The following is a 24186-nucleotide window of genomic DNA, read 5'->3' as shown; positions in this document are numbered from 1 at the left end:
GATCTGGACAAATTCAAGGACAGAATGGGGTAGTTTCTAAACACTCCCCTCCAAACCTCGTTTCCCCAAAACCACCCTCCCCACACACACACACAGAGAGAGTGGCACACTCCGAGGGCATCGTTAAAAGCATCTGCTTTGTATTTACAAACCTGCTTGCTTTTCGGGGGTCCACCTTGGCCTGAGCTTATCTCAGAACACACATACTGAGTCAGACCCTCGGTCCATCAAGGTCAGTATTGTCTACTCATGCTGGCAGCAGCTCTCCAGGGTCTCAGGCAGAGGTCTTTCACATCACCTACTGCTTGGTCCTTTTAAACAGAGATGCTTGGGATCGAACCTGGGACCTTCTGCACGCCAAGAAGAAACTCTTCCACTGGACCACAGTCCCTACTCAGACTAGCTCTGGTTCTCCAGGGTCTCAGGCTGAGGTCTTTCACAGCCTCTACTGCCTGGTCCTTTCAACTGGGAATGCTGGGGCCTTCTGCATGCCAAGCAGATGCTCCGCCACTGAGACATGGACCCCTCCCTCCTCGTAACCAGCTCCTCTTAAGAGCGGTGGTTTGAAGTGGTGGACTCTAATCTGGAGAACCAGTTTTGGTTCCCCACTCCTCCACATGAGAAGCGGAGGCTAATCTGGTGAACTGGATTTGTTTCCCCGCTCTTACACATGAAGCCGCCTGAGTGACCTTGGGCTAGTCACACTCTCTCAGCCCCGCCTACCTCACAGGGTGTTTGTTGCGGGGAGAGGAAGGGAAGGCGATTGTAAGCTGGTTTGATTCTTCCTTAAGCGCTAGACAAAGTCAGCATATAAAAACCAACTCTTCTTCTTCAGAGTTGGTGTGCCCAACCAGGGAGAAACAATGTGCATCTTTCAAAACCCCAGAAGCCAGCTGGCTCCTATCTGCTCCTTCCAGATCCCTGGCCTGCTGTAAACAGGCCGATGCTAGTTTGGCAGGGTTATCCGGAAGACGGGGCCAGTTCAGGTGCCTCCCCGAGAAAAGGACTGCCCCATTATCCTAGAGATCGTGGTGTAGCATTCTAGGCCCATTCCAATCAAGGGAGGAGCTGCCGGCGTCAGCAAGTCCCCAAAGGTGCTGGATGAGATGGATGCAGAAGGGGGGGTACGTGGTTGAGGCAGGATGTGCCGCTGGGCACCTGCCAGGCTGGCCAAGCCGTGGGAAGACATGCCCGAGGCTCCAGACGCCAGCCCAGCTCCTTCCAGGTACCCAGATGAGTCACAGGGATGCGGCCGAGCACTTTCCCCCGCCTGGCTGCCGTGTTATTCCCTGCTCTTTCCCAGTTGGCTCAGGGCAGCATGGGGAGGGGCTGAAGCTCAGTGGAAGAGCATCTGCTCGGCATGCTAGAAGGTCCCAGGTTCAATCCCCGACATCTCCAGTTAAAGGGACCAGGCAGGTAGATGATGTGAAAGACCTCTGCCCTGAGACCCTGGAGAGCTGCTGCCAGTCTGAGTAGACAGTACTGACTTAGAATAGAATCATAGAGTTGGAAGGGATCACCAGGGTCACCTAGTCAAACCCCCTGCACAAGGCAGGAAATTCACAACTACATCCCCCACACACCCCGAGTGATCCCTACTCCATGCCCAGAAGATGGCCAAGATGCCCTCCCTCTCATGCTCTGCCTAAGTTCACAGAATCAGCATTGCTGACAGATGGCCATCTAGCCTCTGCTTAAAAACCTCCATAGAAGGAGAGCTTACCACCTCGAAAGGAAGCCTGTTCCACTGAGGAACTGCTCTGTTAGAAAATTCTTCCTAATGTCTAGACGGAAACCCTTTTGATTTAATTTCAACCCGTTGGTTCTGGTCCGACCTTCTGAGGCAACAGAAAACAACTCGGCACCCTCCTCTTTGATGGACCAAGGGTCTGATTCAGTATAAGGCAGCTTCATGTGTTCATGTGCTGGCCATTTTCTCCAGGTGAACTGATCTGTACTGGCTGGAGATCCGTTATAAAAGCGGGAGATCTCCAGCTAGTCCCTGGTAGTTGGCAACCCTAAACCCGAGACACCTACAGGGAGCTTCATGGCTGAGTGGGGGATTTGAATCCAGGTCCAACATTCCTAGACTGCCCTGGCTCTCCAGCCACAGGAACAAAAGGAACTGCTGAACACCCTCGGCCCCTTCAATGACAGTCCTTTTCTGGCCCCGCCAACTCAGGGTACTGTCTCCTGAAGATGTTGGGGATGAATTTGAACCCAAGACCTTCTGCATGCCACAGGGCATGGCCCTGCCATGGAATGTGCAAGCCCAGCCCACGTACCAGGATTTGCTCACATAGCAAAGAAGGATTTTAAAGAGATGAATTCACAGTATCGCAAACCTTCCAGAAATGCCACAGGGGCATTTTTGGCTTTAGGTGATTTCTCGATGCCAGTCAAAATACAGGGAAATCACAGAAACAGAGTTGGAAGGAACCTCCATGGCCAGCGTGGTGTAGTGCTTAAGAGCAATGGTTTAAGCGGTGGACACTAATCTGGTGAGCCGGGTCAGATTCCCCACTCCTCCACAGGAGCGGCGGACACTAATCTGGAGAACTGGGTTGGTTTTCCCACTCCTCCACATGAAGCCAGCTGGGGGACCTTGGGCTAGTCACAGCTCTCTCAGCCCCACGCTCTCTCAGCCCCACCTACCTCACAAGGTGTGGGGAGGGGAAGGCGACTGTAAGCAGGTTTGAGTCTCCCTTAAGTGGTAGAGAAAGTCGGTGTATAAAAACCAACTCTTCTTCATCATCTAGTACAACCCTCTGCACAATGCAGGAAATTCACAATGACCTCTTCTCCCCCCACACATTCCCAGTGACCCCAGCTCCATGCCTAGAAGACCCCTCTAGGATCCCTGGTCAATCTGGCCAGGGAGAAAATTGCTTCCTGACCTCAAAGTGCTACGTGGGGAGAAGGGTCCCAGTGTTGATTGGGGTGGGTGGGGGAAGAAGCCCACTGGAACACAGGGAGAGACACACAGAGATACAGTCAGATAGGGGAGGGGCCCTGGCTCAGTGGTAGAGCATCTGCTTGGCATGCAGAAGGTCTCAGCTTCAACCCCCGGCATCTCCAGTTAAAGGGAACCGGCAAGTAGGTGGATGTGAAAGACCTCTGCCTGAGACCCTGGAGAGCTGCTGCCGGTCTGAGTAGACAATACTGACTTTGGTTCTTGTAGGTTATCCGGGCTGTGTAACGGTGGTCTTGGAATTTTCTTTCCTGACGTTTCGCCAGCAGCTGTGGCAGGCATCTTCAGAGTAGTGGAGAGTAGTGGAGAGACACTGTCCTTCAGTGTTACTACTCTGAAGATGCCTGCCACAGCTGCTGGCGAAACGTCAGGAAAGAAAATTCCAAGACCACGGTTACACAGCCCGGATAACCTACAAGAACCAATGAACTCTGACCGTGAAAGCCTTCGACAATACTGACTTTGTTGGATTCAGTATAGGGTCTGATTCAGTATAAGGCAGCCTCATGCGTTCATGTGATAGGTTTCCAAGAGCTGATCTTGGAGACCCTAGCTGGTGGCTGGAAAGGAGGAGCTTTCCTAGGTGTGGGCAAAACGATTTCTATGGAGATACGAAAGGGCAGGAGGGAGGGAGGGAGGGAGGAAAAGGAAAGGGTTGTGTGGCTGGAAATGGGTCGCCTTCCTGTTTCCTGCTGGCGCAACACCGACAAGTGATGCAAGGCTGAAGGTTCGACTCTGGGGGCCTGGCCCTCCTCCGCTGGCTTCCTTGGAGGGTTGCAAGCAACAGAACAGAGGACGTGGCTCGGAGGCAGAGCCTCTGCTTGGTGCGCAGAAGATCCCAGGTTCAATACCGGGCACCTCCAGTTAGAAGATCTGGGAGCAGGTGATGTGAAAGACCCCTGCCTGGGACCCTGGAGAGCTGCTGCCGGTCAGTGGCTCAGTGGAAGAGCCTCTGCTTTGCCAGCAGAAGGTCCCAGGTTCAATCCCCAGTATCTCCAGGTGAAAGGACCAGGTAATAGGTGATGTGAAAGACCTCTCCTTGAGACCCTGGAGAGCCGCTGCCGGTCTAAACAGACAACAGAAGAAGAGTTGGTATTTATATGCCAACTTTCTCTCTCTTTTAAGGAAGAATCAAGATGGCTTACAATCTCCTTCCCTTCCCCTCCCCGCAACAGACACCCTGTGAGGTAGGTGAGGCTGAGAGAGTTCAGAGAGAAGTGTGACTAGCCCAAGGTCACCCATCAGGCTTCATGTGTAGGGGTGGGGAAAATGACCCGGTTCTCCAGATTAGTGTCCATTGCTCCTAACTACTACGCCACACTGGCGGTCAAACCGTGACCCTGATGGACCAAGGTTCTGACGCAGGATGAGCATCAGAACATGAGAGGGAGGGCAGGAAGGATTGCGTCAGTGCTCGGCTCTCATGGCCCTTTCTTACATGCCCTGGGAAATGCCGACCGTCACTTTGGGGTCAGGAAGGAATATTCCACCAGACCAGATTGGCCAGGGATCCTGGAGGTTTTCTGCCTTCCTCCACCAAGGGCCATTTGGATATTTATAACATAATTCTAGGGCCATACAAAATTATCAACTTAAAAATTAGCCGACAATGGCCTGGGTGGGAAAGGGTTAACAGAGTTTCTTGGGCGGTCCTAGCAGCTCCATAGCTAATGACTCTTCTGCAAGGGGGGGAAAAGGTTCCTTTTCTCCACAAAACAAACACACAACTGCCTTGAATAGAGGCTGTTCCTGTCCGTGATAGGGTGCGGATCACCAATCTTAGATCCTTCTGAGCTAGAAATCTGCCAGGACCCACAAAGGGCCAGACCAAATGACTTCAAGGGCCTTAAATGGCCCCCGGGCCTGACGTTCCCCACCCCTGGCATAGAGCAAGGGTCATTAGGGGAGGGGGGGAAGTAGTTGTGAATCTCCTGCATTGTGCAGGGGTTGGGACTAGATGACCCTCGAGGTTCCTTCCAGCCCTACGATTCTATGTTTTCTCTATTTGCTGGGCAGCAGCTGGTACTCAGACATCCTGAGCTGCGTTCGGAGGTTCCCCTTGGCTCTCAGAAGCTAATCGCTGCCAACAGACCTCCCCCCCCCCAGTCCTCCAGGAATTTTAAAGCCTCTTAAGGAAGCTGTTTTCACCATATGTTCTGAAGCTAAGCCCCGGCTTAAACCCGAGACCCTGTGGGCAAAAGTCACTGGGCTCCCTGGCGAAACGGTTTCCTGCTAAGGGGAGGGGCCGTGGCTCAGTGGTAGAGCATCTGCTTGGCACGCGTAAGGTCCCAGGCTCAAATCCCAGGCATCTCCAGTTAAAAGGATCACGCAGTAGGTGATATGAAAGAACTCCAAATGAGACCCTGGAGAGTTACAGCCAGCCTGAATAGGGGCTGTGGCTTAGAGCATCTACTTGGCATGCAGGGGGTTCCAGGTTCAATCCCTGGCACCTCCAATTCAAAGTACCAGACAGTAGGCGATGGAAAAGACCTCTGCCTGAGACCCTGGAGAGCTTCAACCATAGACTCATAGAGTTGGGACCACCAGGGCCATCAAGTCCAACCCCCTGCACAATGCAGGAAATTCACAACTACCTCCCCACCCCGACACCCCTAGTGACCAGAAGATGGCCAAGATGAACCCGTCAGAGGAGAGGCCATGGTTCAGTGGCAAAGCATCTGCTTGGCACGCAGAAGCTCCCAGGTTCAATCGCTGGGAGTTTAAGGGACTAGGCAAGTCCAGTTTAAGAGACTAGGCAAGTAGGTGATGTGAAAAACCTCTGCCTGAGACCCTGGAGAGCCAAAGGGAGTGGCTGTGGCTCAGTGGTAGAGCATCTGCTTGGAGTGCAGAAGATCCCAGGTTCAATCCCTGGCATCTCCAGTTGAAAGGACTAGGCAGTAGGTGATGTGAAAGACCTCTGCCCGAGGCCCCAGAGAGCTCCTACTAGTCAGGGGAGGGACCGTGGCTCAGTGGCAGAGCATCTGTTTGGCACGCAAAAGGTCCCACGTTCAATCCACAGCACCTCTTGTTGGAAGGACTAGACCAGGGGTGTCAAACCCATTTGTTCTGTGGGCTGGTTTTGACATAAATGTTGCTTGGTTGGGGCCGGGCCATGCCTCGCCAGCCCAGATCGAGAGTGTGTGTGGGGTGGTGGTGGCTGGCTCGAGAGCCAGATAAGAGCTCTCAAGGGGCCAAATCCAGCCTGCAGGCCTTATGCTTGACACCCCTGGACTAGACAGTAGGTGATGTGAAAGACATCTTCCTGAAACCTTGGGAAAGAAGAAGAGTTAGTTTTTATATGCTGACTTTCTCTACCACTTAAGGAAGAATCAAACCGGCTTACAATCACCTTCCTTTCCCCTCCCCACAACAGACACCCTGTGAGCCAGGGATCCTGGAGGTTGTTTTGCCTTCCTCTGGGCATAAAGCAAGGGTCACTAGAGGAGTGGGGGGGGGGGAGGTAGTTATGAATCTCCTGCGTTGTGCAGGGGTTGGGACTAGATGACCCTCGAGGTCCTAGCTCTACGATTCTCTGTTTCTCTGTTGGCTCGGCAGCAGCTGGTACTCAGACATCCTGAGCCGCATTCGGAGGTTCCCCTTAGCTCTCAGAAGCTAATCGCTGCCGACAGACCTGCCCGCCCCCCCACACACACACACCAGTCCTCCAGGAATTTTAAAGCCTCTTAAGGAAGCTGTGGAAGCCTCTTCAGGTGGGGCTGAGAGAGCTCTAAAAGAGCTGTGTCTAGCCCAAGGTCACCCAGCTGGCTTCGTGGATAGGAGTGGGGAAACCAACCCGGTTCACCAGATTAGCGCCCGCTGCTCATGTGGAGGAGTGGGGAATCAAACCCGGTTCTCCAGATCAGAGTCCACCACTCCAAACCACTGCTCTTAACCACTACCCCCTGCCCGTTTGAGGAGACCACATTGACTTCGATGGACCAGGGGTCTGGTTCGGCATAAGGTGGCTCCGTGTGTTCCATGGTCTCTGCCCGCCTCGAGACGCCCCTCTGCCCCCAAGCCAGCTTCTCCACCTTTCCAATCAGCCACGAGAATCGTTGTCTATTAAGTTAGCTGCCACAGCAGCCGAGTGTATGAGAAAGACTGCATATGTGTGTTAAGGGGAGGGGGGGGACTCCTACCCTCAGCTCCAAGGCAGGATCTGAGCAACAAACACTCCCTCCCCAAGCTAAATACCTCTGGCGTGTCTGAAGCAAGAACGGGGCCAAAACTCATGCGCTTCGTTGAGCACCTGATAAGTGTGGGGGGGGGGGACGACTCCTTGCAATCTCACATCTCCACAGGCGAAAGCGCGCTTTGGGCCTCGGTAATCAGAGGTTCTGTGGGGGGGGGGCTGGCTGGAAGTGTGCCATGCCTCGGGGGATGGATGCTTGTCAAAAGCAATCATGTGGCTGAACGGATGACTGGGGACAGGCGCTGGCTGCCTCGGCCCCGCGATTCTGCGGGCGCTGGGCACCTTCCCCCCACTGAGCCCCACGACAACCGGGAAGAGGGAATTGTTCCACCCTGTGGCCGTAAGAAACCTCGGCGCATGCCTGCCACCAGAGTCCGGGCATGTCTGTGGTGCCGGCTGCCCAAAATCAGCTTTGGGTCAAAAGGAGAAGAAGAAGGAGTTGGTTTTAATATGCCGACTTTCTCTGCCACTTAGGGAAGAATCAAACTGGCTTACAATCACCTTCCCTTCCCCTCCCACAACAGACAGAGAGCTTGAAGATAGCTGTGACTAGCCCAAGGTCACCCAGCTGGCTTCATGGATAGAAGTGGGGAAACAAATCCAGTTCACCAGATGAGCCTCTGCAGCTCATGTGGAGGAGTGGGGGAATCAAACCCGGTTCTCCAGATCAGAGTCTACCGCTCCAAACCACCGCTCTTAACCACGACACCATGCAGTACAGTAGTATCAATCCCCAGCATAAAAGGACCAGGCGGTAGGTGATGGGAAAGGCCTGAGACCCTAGCGAGTTGCCACCTGTCTAAGTAGGGGCTCAGTGGAGGAATCTCTGCTTTGCATGAAGAAGGTCCCTGGTTCAATCCCCGGCATCTCCATTTAAACAATCATGTAAGGAGGTGGAGAGAAAGACTCCTGCCCCGAGACCCTGAAGAGCTGCTACCAGCCTGAGTAGACAATACTGACCTTGATGGTCCAAGGGTCTGTTTCAGTATAAGAGAGCCAGCGTGGTGTAGTAGTTAAGAGCGGTGGTTTGGAGCAATGGACTCTAATCTGGAGAACCGGGTTTGATTCCCCACTCCTACACACGAGCGGCGGAGGCTACTCTGGTGAACTGGATTTGTTTCCCCACTCCTCCACACGAAGCCAGCTGGGTGACCTTGGGCTAATCACAGTTCTCTTAGAGCTCTCTCAGCCCCACCTACCTCATAGGGTGTCTGTTGTAAGGAGGGGAAGGGAAAGGTGATTGTAAGCCAGTTTGAGTCTCCCTTAAGTGGTAAAGAAAGTCAGCATATCAAAACCAACTCTTCTTCTTCTTCTAAGGCAGCTTCACAAGTGTTCTCTTTGAGGAGGCTCAGTGGCAGAGCCTCTGCTTGGCATGCAACAGGTCCCAGGTTCAATCCCCGGCCTCACCAGTTAAAGAGGGCTAGGCAGGTAGGTGATGTGAAAGACCTCCGCCTGAGACCCTGGAGAGCTGCTGCCAGTCTGAGTAGACAATACTACTACTTGATGAACCAAGGTCTGATTCAGTATAAGGCACCTTCTTGTGAAATCACGCAAAATTCATTCCCCTGGACCAGGCTGTGGTTGGTGAGCGGCAAGGGAAAGGACTCACCACACATTCTCAGAGGCCGGTTACATTTAGCACAACACCCTAAATTCCACTGAGTGAACTCCAGCAGTGTAAGTCTGTCCTGAGGCTCAGGGCTGGCTTAAAACAAGGCCCCAGGCGTTTGATTCAGATGTCCAAGTAGGGCAGGAAAATCTGTACTTGGGGAGGGAGATATCAAAGAGGGGAAATCACAGAAGGAAGAATCGCTAAATCCAGGGCCTGGAGAACAGGCATTTGCTCAAGACGGCTGAGCTTAAAGGGTGCACAGGGTTGTACTGAACACACGAACACATGAAGCTGCCTTATACTGAATCAGACCCTTGGTCCATCAAAGTCACTACTGTCTACTCAGACTGGCAGCGGCTCTCTGGGGTCTCAGGCAGAGGGGTATTCACATCACCTACTTGCCTGGTCCCTTTAACTGGAGATTCTTGGGATTGAACTTGGGACCTTCTGCATGCCAAGCAGATGCTCTACCACTGAGCCCCAGCCCTTCCCCAATATATCTGTGTTTGTTTATTTATACCCCTTTTCTGCCCAGTCAGGACTCAAAGCGGCTTACATCATTCTTCTCTCCTCCATTCTCCCACAATGACCCTGTGAGGTAGGTCTGGTTGAGAGTTTGCAATGGGCTTAAGGTCACCCAGCGAGCTTCTGTGGTAGAAGTTGGGATTTGAACTTGGGTCTCCCATGATTCTAGCCCAATGCCCTATCTACTGTGCCACGCCGGCTCTCCAGTGAAGTGGTGAAATCCAGCCCTGTACATTGTGGGGAAAGTGGACTCCGAACGCCAAGAAGGCTGCCTCTTGGGGGCTCGCTCACCACTGAAGCGGCCAAAGAAAACGTACTTTTCAGAACTTGCTAAGTCAGGGCATAAGAACATAGGAATATCAGAAAAGTCTGCTGGATCAGACCAAGGCCCATTGAGTCCAGCAGTCTGTTCACACAGCAGCCAACCAGGGGCTGTAGGCCTGCTTGGGTTTTGCCTCATTGCGGGTGTCTGCATCCGAAAGAAACAGGCCAGTGGATTGAAGGAAGAGCCTAGAGGGGCTATTCTGCCCTCTTTGGTCCCTGGATCACTCCTGTAGTAAGCTTGCCATAGTCCTGGGCTGGGACGCTTTCCTAGGTATGCACCCTTCTCAAAACCCTCTTTAAGTTGGTACCTGGAAATCTGAACTCCCTAATGACCCACCCTGGTCCAGAGGAGTTCTAAACATTCCCCCATGGCGGCGATCTGTGCTGCAGCAGTGCAGGCACGCAACAGAGCCCCTCTGGGCCGGGCTACCAAGCAGGCTCCGTCTGCAAACAAAGCGACTGCCCTCCTACGCTTCCAGGGCTGGGAAGAGGAAATCCTGGTGCCGATTCAGGCCTCTCCAACATCATACCACTTGCTCCCCCACCCCCAGGCCTGTACGGAGGAGGAACCGACAGCACCGAGACTTTTTGGGGGATAGGGAAAATGGATAAACTGTAGCCTGCCCACCCTCTTGGAAGGCATGAAGAGGGGAGTGGACATATTCATGGAGGAGAGGGATATCCATGGCTACTGGTCAAAATGGATACCAGTCATGATGCATCCCTATTCTCTCCAGGATCACAGGAGCAGGCCTATTATATTAGGTGCTGTGGAACACAGGCAGGATGGTGCTGCTGCAGTCGTCTTGCTTGTGGGCTTCCTAGAGGCACCTGGTTGGCCACTGTGCAAACAGACTGCTGGACTTGATGGACCCTGGTCTGATCCAGCATGGCCTCTCCTATGTTCTTATGCTTTCTCCCAAAAACGGGCACCTCCTAGCAGCCGGCCGGCAAGGAGCACCTGTTGCGATCCTTGAACCGGTCCCCCCTCGCTGTCTTCCCCCTTCCCCCCCCCCCACGTCTAGCGCAAGCTCCCCCCAAAAAAACCCCTTCCCCATCCCCACTGACTCACCCGGACGAGGTAGGAGACTCCGGGGCCCATCACTTTGTCGTCGGGGTGCAGCCAGCCCCGGCTGGGCTTGTTGACGAAGCTGCCGTGTCGGGTCCACTCGTCGCCGCCCAGCTGCCCACCTTCCACCCGCATCTTCTTGCCGCAGCTCAGCTTGTTCATATCCTGGGGATAGACAGGGACGGCCCCCGCTGAGTCCGGGCTGGGGGGGGCGGCCACGGGAGGCTCCCCCCCAGCCGTGCCGCCGCCACCGGCCGCCTCCTTGGAGAAGGCCCGAAGGCTGAGGAGGGCGGAGGGGTTGGAGAGCTTCAGGCTGGCCATCTTGGGGAAGAAGGAGCAGAGGGTGGTGGGGCTGTCCTCCGACTCCGAGGAGAGCTCGCCCAGGGGGAGCATGGGGCTGAGGGAGGAGGAGGACAGGGAGCTGGGGAGGGACGGGGCGGCCGCCGGGGGCTCTGAGGGGGAGTCCCCCTCTGCCCCCGCGGACCCCTCCTCGAGGGAGGAGAGGGAGTCGTTCCGCAGGTGGTTGTATTTGCTCTTCTGCAGCAGATCCATCCCGAAAGTGGGACCGGGGTTCGAGAGAAGACGGGGGGGGGGTGATTCCCCGACGCCGCTCAACAAAACGCCGCTGAGGAGTCCAAGGGCACTGCCAGGAAAGTCCAAACCACGGAGCCAGCCCAGATGCCACGCTGGTCCCTGGCTGTCATCGCTGCCGGGAATTGAGATCTTGAAGCACGGGGCGCGAGCCACCCAAAGGGGGGTGGGTGGGCGTGCCGCGGAAGTCTGCGCCCTCGAGCTGCCCTGGTGCTACGGACAACGGACTGTGGGGCGGGCCGCGCTCAGCCCGCCGGATTGCCTGCCAGGAGTCACCCCCTGATGCGCCAGGCCGCCAGATGAGCGGTGACCCCGCCGGAGAGGGGCGCGGCAACCTCAGAAAACCATCCGGGACCGAAAGCAACGCCTTTCCACCTGCCGGAGGTCCCCTTCCCCGAGTCAGGCGTCCCTGCCCACCGGACGGCCGCGCCTCCGGGGGTGGCTCTCTGGTGCCAAGCCAAGGAGGCACCCCTTCCTCTGAGGGAAAGCCTCCTCCTGCCCTCCTTTCCTCTGCCGGTCGTGGGGAGGAGGGGGGGAAACAGGGCAAAGAAAGGAGAAGGGGGGAAACCACCACCAAGACAAGGAGGCCACAGAGTGACTTCCAGACTGGCCGGGCTGGGCAGGAATCGCGGTGGGGGCGGGCAGGCAAGCTGGCTGCCAGGAAAGCTAACAAGGTTTCTCTGTAGTCACTGGAGGCCCCACGTGTCAAAACGGTGGGCAGAGGCCGCTTCTCTGAGGGAGGCCGGAGATGCAGGGCATCTGGAGCGCCGGGGAGGTCCGGGGGATGCTCTGGGGGATGCTCGGAGAGGAGAAAGGCGCAGAGAGGGTCTCCTCGGGAGAAGATGGGTCCAGGTCCCGGATGCGGGCGGCCTGGCGCTGGCTCCCTCCCCGGCTTCTTCTGCTGCTGCCTCTTCCCCCAGCCGACTGCTAATTGCTGTCGCTTCCTGCATGCAATCTCTCAGCCTCTAAGTGACTGTGGCTGGGGGGGGGGGGAGACAGCGAGAGGCCAAGCCGCCCCCCCTCCTCGCCACTGATGGAAAGGCTGTGCTGACTCACACGCGCGCACACACAGGAAGGGTAAAAGGGGGAGGTTGAGAGATGCTCGGATCCAAAAGGGGTGGGGTCTGGGAGGGGGCTTTTGAGTCCTCTCTATGGTGAGTGGGGAATGGAGGTCACCGGCCACACGTGGGGGGAGGCAGAGGGTGGGGTTGGATGCGAGGAGGAGGAGGAGGAGGGAGCAGAGGAGAGCCAGGAAGTCCCCCCCCCCAAGCTTTGTAATTCAGAAGGCTGTGGGGGGAGGAGGGGAGAATTGAGGTGGTCTCTGCTCAAAAGCCTGCCAGTACTGATGGTTTCTCTCGGCTCGGCTCTGCTGCCCCGCTTAGAGCATCACCAAACCGCCCAGAGGACGCCGCCTCTCCAATCCCCCCTCTTAATCGAATCATAGAGTTGGAAGGGACCACCAGGGTCATCTAGTCTAACCCCCTGCACAATGCAGGAAATTCACAACTACCTCCCCCCAACACCCCCAGTTACCCGAAGCTCTCCTTTCCCCCAAATCCTTAGGCACAATCCCTCTGTGCAGTAAACCCTAAATATATGTAGCCGAACGCTCCCCCCTCCCCAAATCTTCCTCCCTTTCCCTCTGTCGCAGTCGACTGCGACTTCCTTGGGGCAGGAACCCGTCGCCCGGCTTGGTTCCCCTGTCAAAAGCCACGCGTGTCGCTGGCGCTAGGGAAGCAGCTATTTTTTTGGTGCGCAGCGAGCATCTCCTGGATGTGACTGTCTGACCGCGGGTTTCACAGCAACCCTGTGAGGTAGGGCCGCTGTTGACTCCATATTGCAGGAGGATCAGGGGCTGGGGTTTGGAGGGGAGGGGAATCCAATGAGTTTGTGGCAAAGGCAGGATTCGAACCCAGAACGTCTTGGCTCGGAGCTCAGTCTCCAAGGGGCTGCACCAGTCTAAGCTTTCCCTCCATCATTTATACAGAACTCCCAGCCCGCAAAGTGATCCTCAAATGTTATTAGTTTCCTCCCCTTGCTATAAAATACTCACTCTTCAGGATTTTAATATCACAACTAGGAGAGTTGGATGTCAGGAGAGGAGAGATTCCAATAAAGGCATCACCTTGCTAATCCCTGATACCTGAATTGAACCCCCTTTTGATCATTTAGGGTTTTTTTTTTAACCCAGAAGTTCATGGGGGCAAACATAATCCTTGCAGTTTTATCCAAACAACCACCCGGCGAGGTAGGTTAGGCTGACAAAAAGTGAGAAAGAGACCAAGAGGAAGTGCGATCGATCCAAGGAACCCAGTGAACTTCATGGCAGAACGAGAACTCAGGATTCTCCACTCAGGCACGGAAACCACAATATCACAACAGCTGCGACTTCAACCAAACTTTCCATTTTTCCAAATCCTTCGGCAAGAGATCATCCAACAGTTCCTGGGTGTTTTCTATGACTACAACTGGTACCACCACAACGTGGAATTCAACATCTGGCACAAAAGCCAACCTCCTCGGAATCTCCCTTCAAAATCAAACAAAACCCAAGTTTCTAGCCCTCATGGCTGCAAGGATGGAAGACTGCCGGCGGTGAGTGGTCAAAACTCATAAAAACCAAGGAGTTGGGGAGTTCTTCTGGCATGCTTCCTTGTCCCTCCCAGTAGTCAGTTATAATCAAATTAATCTTGCTTTAAAACCAAACAAAACCCAAGTTTCTAGCCCTCATGGCTGCAAGGATGGAAGACCGCTGGCGGTGACCGGTCAAAACGGAAAAAAAACAACCAAGGATTTGGGGAGTTAAACTGTTCCTCTCGCAGCGAGTCACGTTTCCTTTTCCCTCCCAGTAGTCAGTTATAATCAAATTAAATTAGCAAAGTACATAATAATTTATCCAGATCACGGAAACTGGGACACCTTGGTATGGAATGGGAGTTACTTGTGTGCGGGCCAGCCACAGTCGGCTTCCTCAGAATCCGAAACGCCCTCTTCCTTTTCCCCTGTGCCTCTCGACCCACGACAAGGGAACTTCCTTCATGGCGGGTTTTTGCCACGGGCACCTGACCCCACAGTCCACGCAGTGGCCACTCTGGGGTCATGCGCAAGACCTCTGAGGGTGGGGCCGGAATGCCACAATTTGTACACACAACCTCAAAACTAGGTCCTTTCTGAGCCCCCCCCCCCCGCAATGGGAACAAATGAAATCAGCACCAGCAGAATCATGGACTCCTGGAGTGGGAAGGGGCCATACAGGCCATGAGAGCTGGCGTGGTGTGGTGGTTAAGAGTGGTGGTTTGGAGCGGTGGACTCTGATCTGGAGAACCGGTTTTGATTCCCCCCACTCCTCCACAAGAGTGGTGGAGGCTAACCTGGTGAACCGGGTTGGTTTCCCCACTCCACCTGGAGCCAGCTGGGTGACCTTGGGCTAGTCACGGCTCTCTTAGAGCTCTTTCAGCCCCACCTGCCTCACAGGGGGTCCCGTTGTGGGGAGGGGAAGGGAAGGGGATCGTTAAGTCGGTTTGATTCTCCCTTAAGTGGTAGAGAAAGTCGGCATACAAAAACCAACTCTTCTTCTTCTTCTAGTCCAACCCCCGGCTCAATGCAGGATCAGCCTAGAGCATCCCTGGCAAGTGTTTGTCCAGCCGCTGCTTGAAGACTACCAGAGAGGGGGAGCTCACCACCTCCCTAGGCAGCTGGCTCCACTGCTGAACAACTCTTACTATAAAAAAAAATCCCTACTATTTGTTTGTTTATTTAATATTTTAGATTTATATATCCCACCTTCCCCAGCCGAAGCCAGGTATCCAGCCGGTACCTTTCCGCCCATAATTTATACCCATTATTGCGAGTCTTATCCTCCGCTGCCAACAGGAACAGCTCCCTGCCCGCCTCTAAGTGACAGCCCTTCAAGTACTTCAAGAGAGCCATCCTGTCCCCCCTTGACTTCCTCTTCTCCAGACTGAACATTGCCAGGTCCCTCATCCTTTCCTCGTAGGGCTCGCTCTCCGACCTTGCCGACCTCTGGGATTTGGTATTAAGATCAGTCTCCCGGGAGGTAAAAATCAGGAACAAGGGCAGCGCTGATCCCCCGGATCTGTGGAGTCCAGCAGTGGGGCCAAACCACAAGAACCGGGGGGGGGGGTTGTTCGCGGCCTTGGTCAGCGCGGGCCGAAGCAGCAAATGGGTTTCCTGAAAGGGTAACTGCCCGCCCAGAAGAGAGAGCAGGGTTCAAACCGCCTGCTCCTTCCTCTGAGGAAGAGGGAGGCACTCGCTGGACAATTCCATTGCCCTGGAAGCCGGAATACTGAATGGATAGGTGGTGTGTGTGTGTGGTTTAAAGATTAACACCACTCTTACCAGCCGGACGCTTGAATTCCCAGAACCAACCAAAGAGCTCTGACGCTGGAGACAGGAAGTCACACTCCACGGGGACCCTGGTCCCATTCCTGGGGAGGGGGGCTGCGAAAGAGCAAAAGAGACACAGCCCCTCTTCCGCCGCTTCCCGCATTTGAGCCGTGGGGCTCTTTTAGGTGGTTTATGGCTTTGAGCTTTCTCCTTCCAGAGGCTCTTGAGACACACCCCAACAAAAGGTGGTTTGGAGCGGTGAACCCTGATCTGGAGAACCGGGTTTGATTCCCCACTCCTCCACATGAAGCCAGCTGGGTGACCTTGGGTTAGTCACAGCTCTCTCAGCCCCACCTACCTTACAGGGTGTCTATTGTGGGGAGGGGAAGGGAAGGTGATTGTAAGCCGGTTTGATTCTCCCTTAAGTGGTAGAGAAAGTCGGCATATAAAAACCAATTCTTCTTCTTCTTTCTCCTTCCAGCAGCTCTTGGGACACACCTCAGCCTCGGGGTCCCCAATTTCCCAATTGTCCCAAATTTCTGAATCCTACCCCTCTCTCCTATACAGCCTTCCTTTGACCCCTGCTTTTTGGCACCCAAACAGCCATCTTCTCTGTATGAATTGTTTTCTTAGGAAAAGTAGGATCAGGGCCTTTTCTGCCCCCCAACTTCCAAACACCTTCCCCAAATGCGGTCCCATGATTTCTTATGTACCGGTAAGCATTCAACTGCTGCTTTTTGGGAGGGGGGAGGTGAAGCTATTATCTTTAATTATGCAACCTACTGCTATGTTGGTCACGGTCTGCCTTAGAGATTGCTGAGTGTGCTTTTTATTATTACAATGGGAAGGGTGTCAGGGAATAGAAGGAAGGGAACAGAAAAAAGAAGGGTCCAGGAAAGTGAGAAGCAGGCAAACCAAGAAGGTCAGACCAGAACCAACGGGTTGAAATTAAATCAAAAGATTTAATGTTTTTGACTAAACATCAGGAAGAACTTTCTGACAGTGAGAGCGGTTCCTCAGTGGAGTAGGCTTCCTCGGGAGGTGGTGGGCTCTCCTTCCCTGGAGGTTTTTAAGCAGAGACTAGATGGCCAATCTGACAACAAGGCTGATTCTGTGAGTTAGGCAGATCACAAGAGGGAAGGCAGGAAGGGTTGCATCAGTGATCAGTTCTCATGGCCCTTTCTTACCTGCCAAGTGTAATGCTGATTACTATTTTGGGGTCAGGAAGCCATTTTTCTTCAGGGCAGACTGGCCAGGGATCCTGGAGGGGTTTTGTTGCCGTCTTCTGGGAATGGAGCAGGGGTCACTGGGGGGGGGTATGAGGGGGAGGTAGTTGTGAATTTCCTGCATTGTGCAGGAGGGTTGGACCAGATGACCCTAATGGTAGAAAAAGAAGAGTTGGTTTTTATATACCAACTTTCTCCACCACTTAAGGCAGAATCAAACTGGCTTCTAATCACCTTCCCTCCCCCTCCCCACAACAGACACCCTGTGAGGTAGGTGGGCCTGAGAGTGTGTGACTGGCCTAAGGTCATCCAGCTGGCTTTGTGTGTAGGAGTGGGGAAACAAATCCAGTTCACCAGGTTAGCACCCACCGCTCCGGTGGAGGAATGGGGAATCAAACCCGGTTCTCCAGATCAGAGTCCACCGCTCCAAACCACCGCTCTTAACCACTATGGTCCCTTCCAACTCTATGACTCTATTCATGGAGAAAGAACTAAAACAATCCAAAGCCAACTAGAAAATAGAATTGGAAAATTAAATTCCGAAACCACCGTCAAGAACTTGGCTGCCAGGATTCCAGTCCTCCTTGACTTTAGCGGGAGGGGGGGCATAGCTCAGTGGTAGAACCTCTGCTTGGCATGCAGAAGGTCCCAGGTTCAATCCCCGGCATCTCCAGTTAAAGGAACTAGGCAAGCAGGTGATGTGAAAGACCCCTGCCTGAGACCCTGGAGAGCCGCTGCCGGTCTATATATTCACCCCATCTGAGGTTTTTAAAAATCTGTGGCTGAGAAGCAGTGTGCAAGTACGGCCACATGGTGGGGCTGTTGGCGCACGCCAACAGCGGAAGCAGTAATCAGGGAACCGCCACTCACGGCAAAGTCAACCTTCTCCCTCTTGGCAGCTTTTTTTTTGCAGGGAGGGGAGAGAGAGATGATTAAAGGGGGCGGGATATTCTACAGTTAAGTTAAACCATCATGAGAACACCTCCCCCTCCACGCCAAAACTGCCGCTGGAAGAAAAGGGCATTAGCCATGCCAACTTTTCAACCTTGGCAGGGCTCCGGGACCCTTTTAACAGCTACCTGACTAGCCAAAATGCAGCAAGGAAGCATCTCCGCACGAAGGGGGGAAAGCCTGTCTTAACACTGATGTCAAGAGGCGCCAGAGGAAGTTGGAAGGGCTAAAAATATCCGAGCCCCCTTGTCGGATGAAGCCAAATGCTCCAGCGTTTTGTTTCCCACCAGAAACTGCCGAGAAGGCCACAAACAGGGCATGAAAGCAACAGCCTCCCCCGCCCCAACACCAGTTCCTGGTAGATAAAGGTAGACTGCCTCTGAACATGGAGCTTTCACATCACCTACTGCCTGGTCCTTTTAACTGGAGCTGCCGGGGACTGAACCTGGGACCTTTTCCATGCCAAGCAGAAGCTCTGCCACTGAGCAACAGTCCTCCCTCATGGGTCTCCAAGATCTCAGGCGAAAGTCTTTCCCATCACCTACTGCTTGGTCCTTTTAACTGGAGCGGCCAGGGACTGAACCTGGGACCTCCTGCATGCCAAGCAGAGGCTCTGCCACTGAGCCACAGCCCCTCCCCATGGCTCTCCAGGGTCTCAGGCTGAGGTCTTTCCCATCAACTACTGCCTGGTCCTTTTAACTGGAGCTGCCGGGGATTGAACCTGGGACATCCTGCATGCCAAGCAGAGGCTCTGCCACCTCTGCTCAGATGTTATCTCCAGAATCCTTCCCTGTGTAACTACTTAGAGGCCTATAAGCCGGCCCTGGTCCCAGCCCCTCCATGCCCACATCCCTAACCCCCTAACTCCAAAAACATTCTTCGTTGGTCCCCCCTCCCCCAAAAGCGACTGCTGTAAGCTGAAATGATAGCCACGAGGAGGAGGGGTGGGATAAGCCTTTGCCAGAGACGCAGCTGGGATGTTGAGAAACGACCCGGGGAAGGGAAGCATGCATTCCACAGGAAATAGATCACAAAACCAAGCACCCTCTTGGCTTTCAAATCAGCGGGTGAGAGGCAGAGAGAATAACCCAACCAGGAGAAAACTGTCAGCAATATTTAATTTTAGGCAGCATGTGAGTCTGTCACTAGCAGTAGAAAAGAGCAAGAGTCCAGCAGCACCTTAAAGACTAACAGCATTTCTGGCAGGAATGAGCTTTCGTGAGCCATGGCTCACTTCTTCAGATACAGCTAGAATGTGACTCCATCTATCCTTAAGTATAGATGAGTGAATTAGACACACAATGGCAATGTAAATGTCAAAAGCAAGTAATAGAAAAGAGCAAGAGTCCAGCAGCACCTTAAAGACTAACAAAATTTCTGACAGGGTGTGAGCTTTCGTGAGCCCACAGCTCACTTCTTCAGACACAGGTAGAGACGCTTCTCTACTTAAGGACAGATGGACTCACATTACAGCTGTATCTGAAGAAGTGAGCTATGGCTCACGAAAGCTCACACCCTGCCAGACATTTTGTTAGTCTTTAAGGGACTCTTTGCTCTTTTCTATTCCACAGGGAGTTATGCAACCCCCCCTCTCCCCCCACACACCCAAAAAATTAGGACCCTGAGTAGAGAGATGGCCAACTTCTCACCACAGCAGAAAAGGATAAAGGGTGCACTCAATAAAAAGTGGAGAAGTCCCTTAGGGAGCCACAGAAAACCAGAAAGCTTCCATCATCCCGAGATCCGAGTTTGCCGGCGACACGCGTCTTGCCTTTGGGCTGGTGACCACAGGGGCAGGACCAGCCGGGAATCCTCGACAGGCCCTCCCGGGGCCGACTCCCAAGCTTGGCTGTTCCAGCAAGCCAGATGAGCGATGCCGCAGAGAGGAGAGGAAGGAAGGGCTGCCCCACCACCGCCGATTGCCGGCCCGCCACCAAACCCAGAAAGGAGAGGTGAGCCACCCTTACCGTGTATTCCATCCCTGGCAATGCGGGCTGCCGGCAGACAATCCCTCTTCTCGGGAGCCAAACCTGCGGTTTAGTGACAAAGAGGGAATTAGCCGTGGCTGGCCGGGCCGTGGCGTACGGCAGGGAAAGGGCCAGGGCAGAGACAAGAGGGAGATGGGTCCCAGGCAGACCAAAAACGGAAGCCAAAAGTTTCCTTTTTCCAGGCCACAGAAGCTGGAGGGGGGAAGGGTTAAAGGTCAGGAGGGGCAGGAGACCCCCTTTTAAAACCTTGCTCAAATCCGGCCGCAAACCTCTTTGTGCGAACTAAGAGAAACAGACAGAGCTGCCTGTGAGCCACATTCCCACAGGAGCGTGGCACGGGCGAAGAATCCTGGTTTCTGGCGTCGGCTTTCATTTAAAAACAAACCAAGTTTCTAGACCTCATGAATGCAGGGATATGCTTGAACTCATGGAGGCAAAAACTTGCTGAAATCCCAGAAGCCAAGAAAGAGGTTTTATGCCCCCCTATTGAGAGTAAAAGGCCTGGAGATATTCCCAGCATCCTGTTGACCAGAGAAGAAGAAGAGTTGGTTTTTATATGCCGACTTTCTCTCCCACTTAAGGAAAAATCAAACCGGCTTACAATCACCTTCCCCTCCCCACAACAGATACCCGGTGAGGTAGGTGGGACTGAGAGTGTGACTAGCCCAAGGTCACCCAGCTGGCTTTGTCTGTAGGAGTGGGGAAACCAGATTAGCCTCCGCCACTCATGTGGAGGAGTGGGGAATCAAACCCAGTTCTCCAGATCAGAGTCATGGCCCAGACTTCAACAGGTGAAGCATCATCAGAGGAAGTGCCAGAGCAGGGAAAAATAACGGGCATTGCACCTCAGGCAGCTGAGAATGCAGGGCAGGGTGAAGGACAACAGGTAGGAGTAAACACCAGCCCTGCTGAGGATTTGGAAGTAAACACAGAATCACCTCCTTCGGCACAACCAGATGCATCTGTAACTCCACAGAAGCAGGACCCACCCAGCTCACCTGAAGCCACTCAACAGCACAGGCAAAAAGGGAGAATGGAGTTGCAAAGTAAAAGGAGAAGTGAGCGCCTACAGACGCTAAGAAGACGGCTCCAAGACTGAGTTGTCTGAGGATGAGAACTAAGACAAAGAGAAACAGCTTAAAACCATGCTTGGAACAGACAGACGTTGCGAACGCAATTGTTGCAAAAGGATCTCTGACTTTTGTTGCTGACGCTACTAGACATTGATAAATGGACTTCTGACCCTGTGGACCGGACTTTTGACTTTGCCTCTGCACAGCGACTTTATCTTGGTTTCCAGCTCCTGGCGGGACCTCCCCCGGATTCCTGCATTCCTGAACTACTAATAGCCTGCTCTCAAGACCAGTAGCCGGCAGTAACCCGAGACAACCTGGCCTAGCACAATCAGAGGCCACAGCTCCAAACCACTGCTCTTAACCACGACACCACGCTGGCTCTCTACACCATGCAGAGCAGACACAATCTTTCCTGATTTACCCAGAAGAGTCCCTATTTTGTTTCTATTTTTGCTGGGGGAGGAGGGGGTTGGCAGCACCCTTTGCGCCATCTCCAGAAGTTAAACCAGTGATGGCAGGGTGGATTCCTCATGTCTTCAGCGCACACCCGTGTCAAAGCACGCGCATGAACGGGAAGGCACCAGGGTGTGTGCAGCCTGCGATCAGACACCCGGCAGCTGCTGAAGGTTACTGTCCTCTGAATGACAACCCAAGATGATTTCGGTTTTTCTAGCATAACTTTTTTTAAAAAGAGAGAGAGAACAAAAACCAAGCGCCCTCTTGGCTTTCAAATCAGCAGGTGAGAGGCAGAGAGAATATACCCAACCAGAAGAAAAAGAAAACTGTTAATAATGTTTAATTTGAGGCGAGGGGGGACACACACACTTCGGCAGTATTGGGGTCTGCCAACTCTGGGCTGGGAAGTCCCTGGAAATTTGGGGGTGGAGCCTAAGGAAGGTGGGGTGCAGGGCTGCCAACCTCCAGGTGGCAGCTGGAGATCTCCCACTATTACAACTGATCTCCAGGCGACAGAGGTCAGTTCCCCGGGAAGAAACTGGCCACTTTGGAAGGTGGACTCTATGGCATTATACCCCACAGAAGTCCCTCCCCTCTCCAAACCCTGTCCTCCTCAGGCTTCAACCCCAAAATCTCCAGGGATTTCCCAACCCAGAACTGGCAACCCTAGTGGAGTGTAAAGAGGGAAGGGAGCTGGACATCAGATGTTGGGAGGACTCCAGGAGGACCCTGCTTGCAGGCCCATTTTCCTCTGTGAAACGCTGGATCGGATGAAGGTTCCTCGTGCCACAGGACGGGACCGCCGATACCGGAAGATATTCACAGGAACCAACCCCATTTGCTCCCAGAAAGGCATATATTTAGCACCAGTATCAAAGGTATTGAGAGGGAAGGCGGCATGGTCTAGCCCGATCCTGTTACATCTTGGAAGCTGAGCAGGGTCAGGCTTGGATGGGGGACCACCAAGGAAGGCTCTGCAGAGGAAGGCAATGGCAAACAAACCTCTGCTTCTTGCTTGCCTTGAAAGGCCCTTGCTTGGGTCATTATATGTTGGAAGCTAAGCAGGGTCGGTACTTGGATGGAAGACCACCAAGGAAGGCTCTGCAGAGGAAGGAAACGGCCATCCACCTCTGCTTCTCATTTGCTTTGAAAGCCCCTTGCTGGGGTCATTATACATTGGAAGCTAAGCAGGGTCAGTAATTGGAAGGGAGACCACCAAGGAAGGCTCTGCAGAGGAAGACAATGGCAAACCAACCTCTGCTTCTTGCTTGCCTTGAAAGGCCCTTGCTTGGGTCATTATATGTTGGAAGGTAAGCCGGGTTGGTACTTGGATGGGAGTCCACCGAGGAAGGCTCAGCAGAGGAAGGCAACGGCAAACCACCTCTGCTTCTCTCCAGCCATGAAAGCCCCCTTGCTGGGGTCACCACAAGCAACTTGTGACTTGATGGCCCTTACGTACATATCTACGGTACCCAGAGGCTCTCCCCTAAGCATTCAAGTTCTGACTTTTCAGATTCTGAAATGCGCCCTCCCCCCCTCCCACCTCCCCCAAACACAGGCGAACATCTCACTCAGCCCCGTGGAGTTCTCTTCCGAGTTCCCTTCGCTGTCCCGGGAAAAACGATTCAGAGCAGGCCGGGCCGAGAAATGCACCCAAGCCAGCCGAACAAACCAGACGGGAACTTCCTTGTCCCTTATCGGCAGCCGCCCCACACCCAGCCTGTGTCTGCCAAAGGGCTGGGAGAGATTAGCCCAGGAGACGGAGAGATAAAGAGGGCTTGCTCAGAGGAACGAGAGCCAACTGCCTGCCCCCCCCCCCACAAACACACAGCGTCCCCCAGGATGGCGCTGGTGCTCTGACCCAGCAGGAAGAGCCGGGCTGGTAAACAAGTGGGTGATTAATGACCCTCCTCACTGGGGCAGGCCGAGGGAGGGAGAGCCGAAGGCAAGATAAGGGGGCACGCAGGCAGACAAGCGTGGCCTGAGCCACCAAAGGAGGTCCCCCTGGATCTGGAGGAGGAAGAGGAAGAGAAAGAGGAGGGAGAAGAGGAGAAGGAAGAAGCAGAGGAGGAGGAGGAAGAGGAGGAAGAGAAAGGAAGAAGAGGAGGAGGAGGAGGAAGAGGAAGGAGGAGGAGTAGGTTTTTATATGCCGACTTTACCACTTAAGGGAGCCTGGGGAGGGCGGGGTTTGGGGAGCAGAGGGACCTCGGTGGCATACAATGCCGGAGAGTCCACTCTGCAAAGCAGCCATTTTCTCGAGGGGAGCTAATCTCTGTAGTCTGGAGATCAATAGTTATTCTGGGAGATCTTCAGACCCCGCCTGGAGGCTGGCAACCCTACCTGGGACACTGCCACAAGAAGGAGGAAGAGGAGTTGGTTTTTATATGCAGACTTTCTCTACTACTTAAGGGAGACTCAAACTGGCTTACCATCACCTTCCCTTCCCCTCGCCACGACAGGCACTCTGTGAGGTAGGTGAGGCTGAGAGAGCTCTAACAGAGCTGTGTCAAGCCCAAGGTCACCCAGCTGGCTTCATGTGGAGGAGTGGGGAAACCAACCCAGTCCACCATATTAGCCTCCGCCGCTCATGTGGCGGAGTGGGGAATCAAACCCAGTTCTCCAGATCAGAATCCACCGCTCTTAACCACTACACCAAGCTGGAGGAGACAATACAGGGACAGAGGCACCTGTGGCCTAGCACTTAAAAACCTCAACGGTTTGAAGCTCGGGCACTGGGAGGGCTGTCTTTCCCTGAGCAAGCCTACCTGGGGCGTAAGAGCCACCGGAAGAGCAGCAAACCACCATCAAGGAGTGGGCCTTTTCACCCATGAGGCCCTGATGGCCAAATGCCTTCAGGG

General features: G+C 53.9%; 1 protein-coding gene and 1 non-coding gene across 2 annotated transcripts in view; one reads left to right on the top strand and one right to left on the bottom strand.

Annotated features, from left to right (window-relative positions):
* The window catches only part of SHC1 (SHC adaptor protein 1), a 32340-nt gene extending 21095 nt beyond the window's left edge, over nucleotides 1-11245 (bottom strand). Inside the window, exon 1 of the mRNA XM_056852343.1 lies at nucleotides 10697-11245. Within this exon, the coding sequence (XP_056708321.1) occupies nucleotides 10697-11245 (549 nt within the window). The remainder of the gene's footprint in view (nucleotides 1-10696) is intronic.
* TRNAS-GGA (transfer RNA serine (anticodon GGA)) lies at nucleotides 5777-5851 on the top strand. Its single transcript has one exon. It is a non-coding gene; the product is annotated as a tRNA-Ser (tRNA).
* Nucleotides 11246-24186: the final 12941 nt, after the last annotated feature.

This window comes from Euleptes europaea, chromosome 7 (assembly GCF_029931775.1).
Source record: "Euleptes europaea isolate rEulEur1 chromosome 7, rEulEur1.hap1, whole genome shotgun sequence".
Classification (NCBI taxonomy): domain Eukaryota; kingdom Metazoa; phylum Chordata; class Lepidosauria; order Squamata; family Sphaerodactylidae; genus Euleptes; species Euleptes europaea.
The sequence above is the reverse complement of the archived record's forward strand: the minus strand, read 5'-3'. Positions and strand labels throughout refer to the sequence as shown.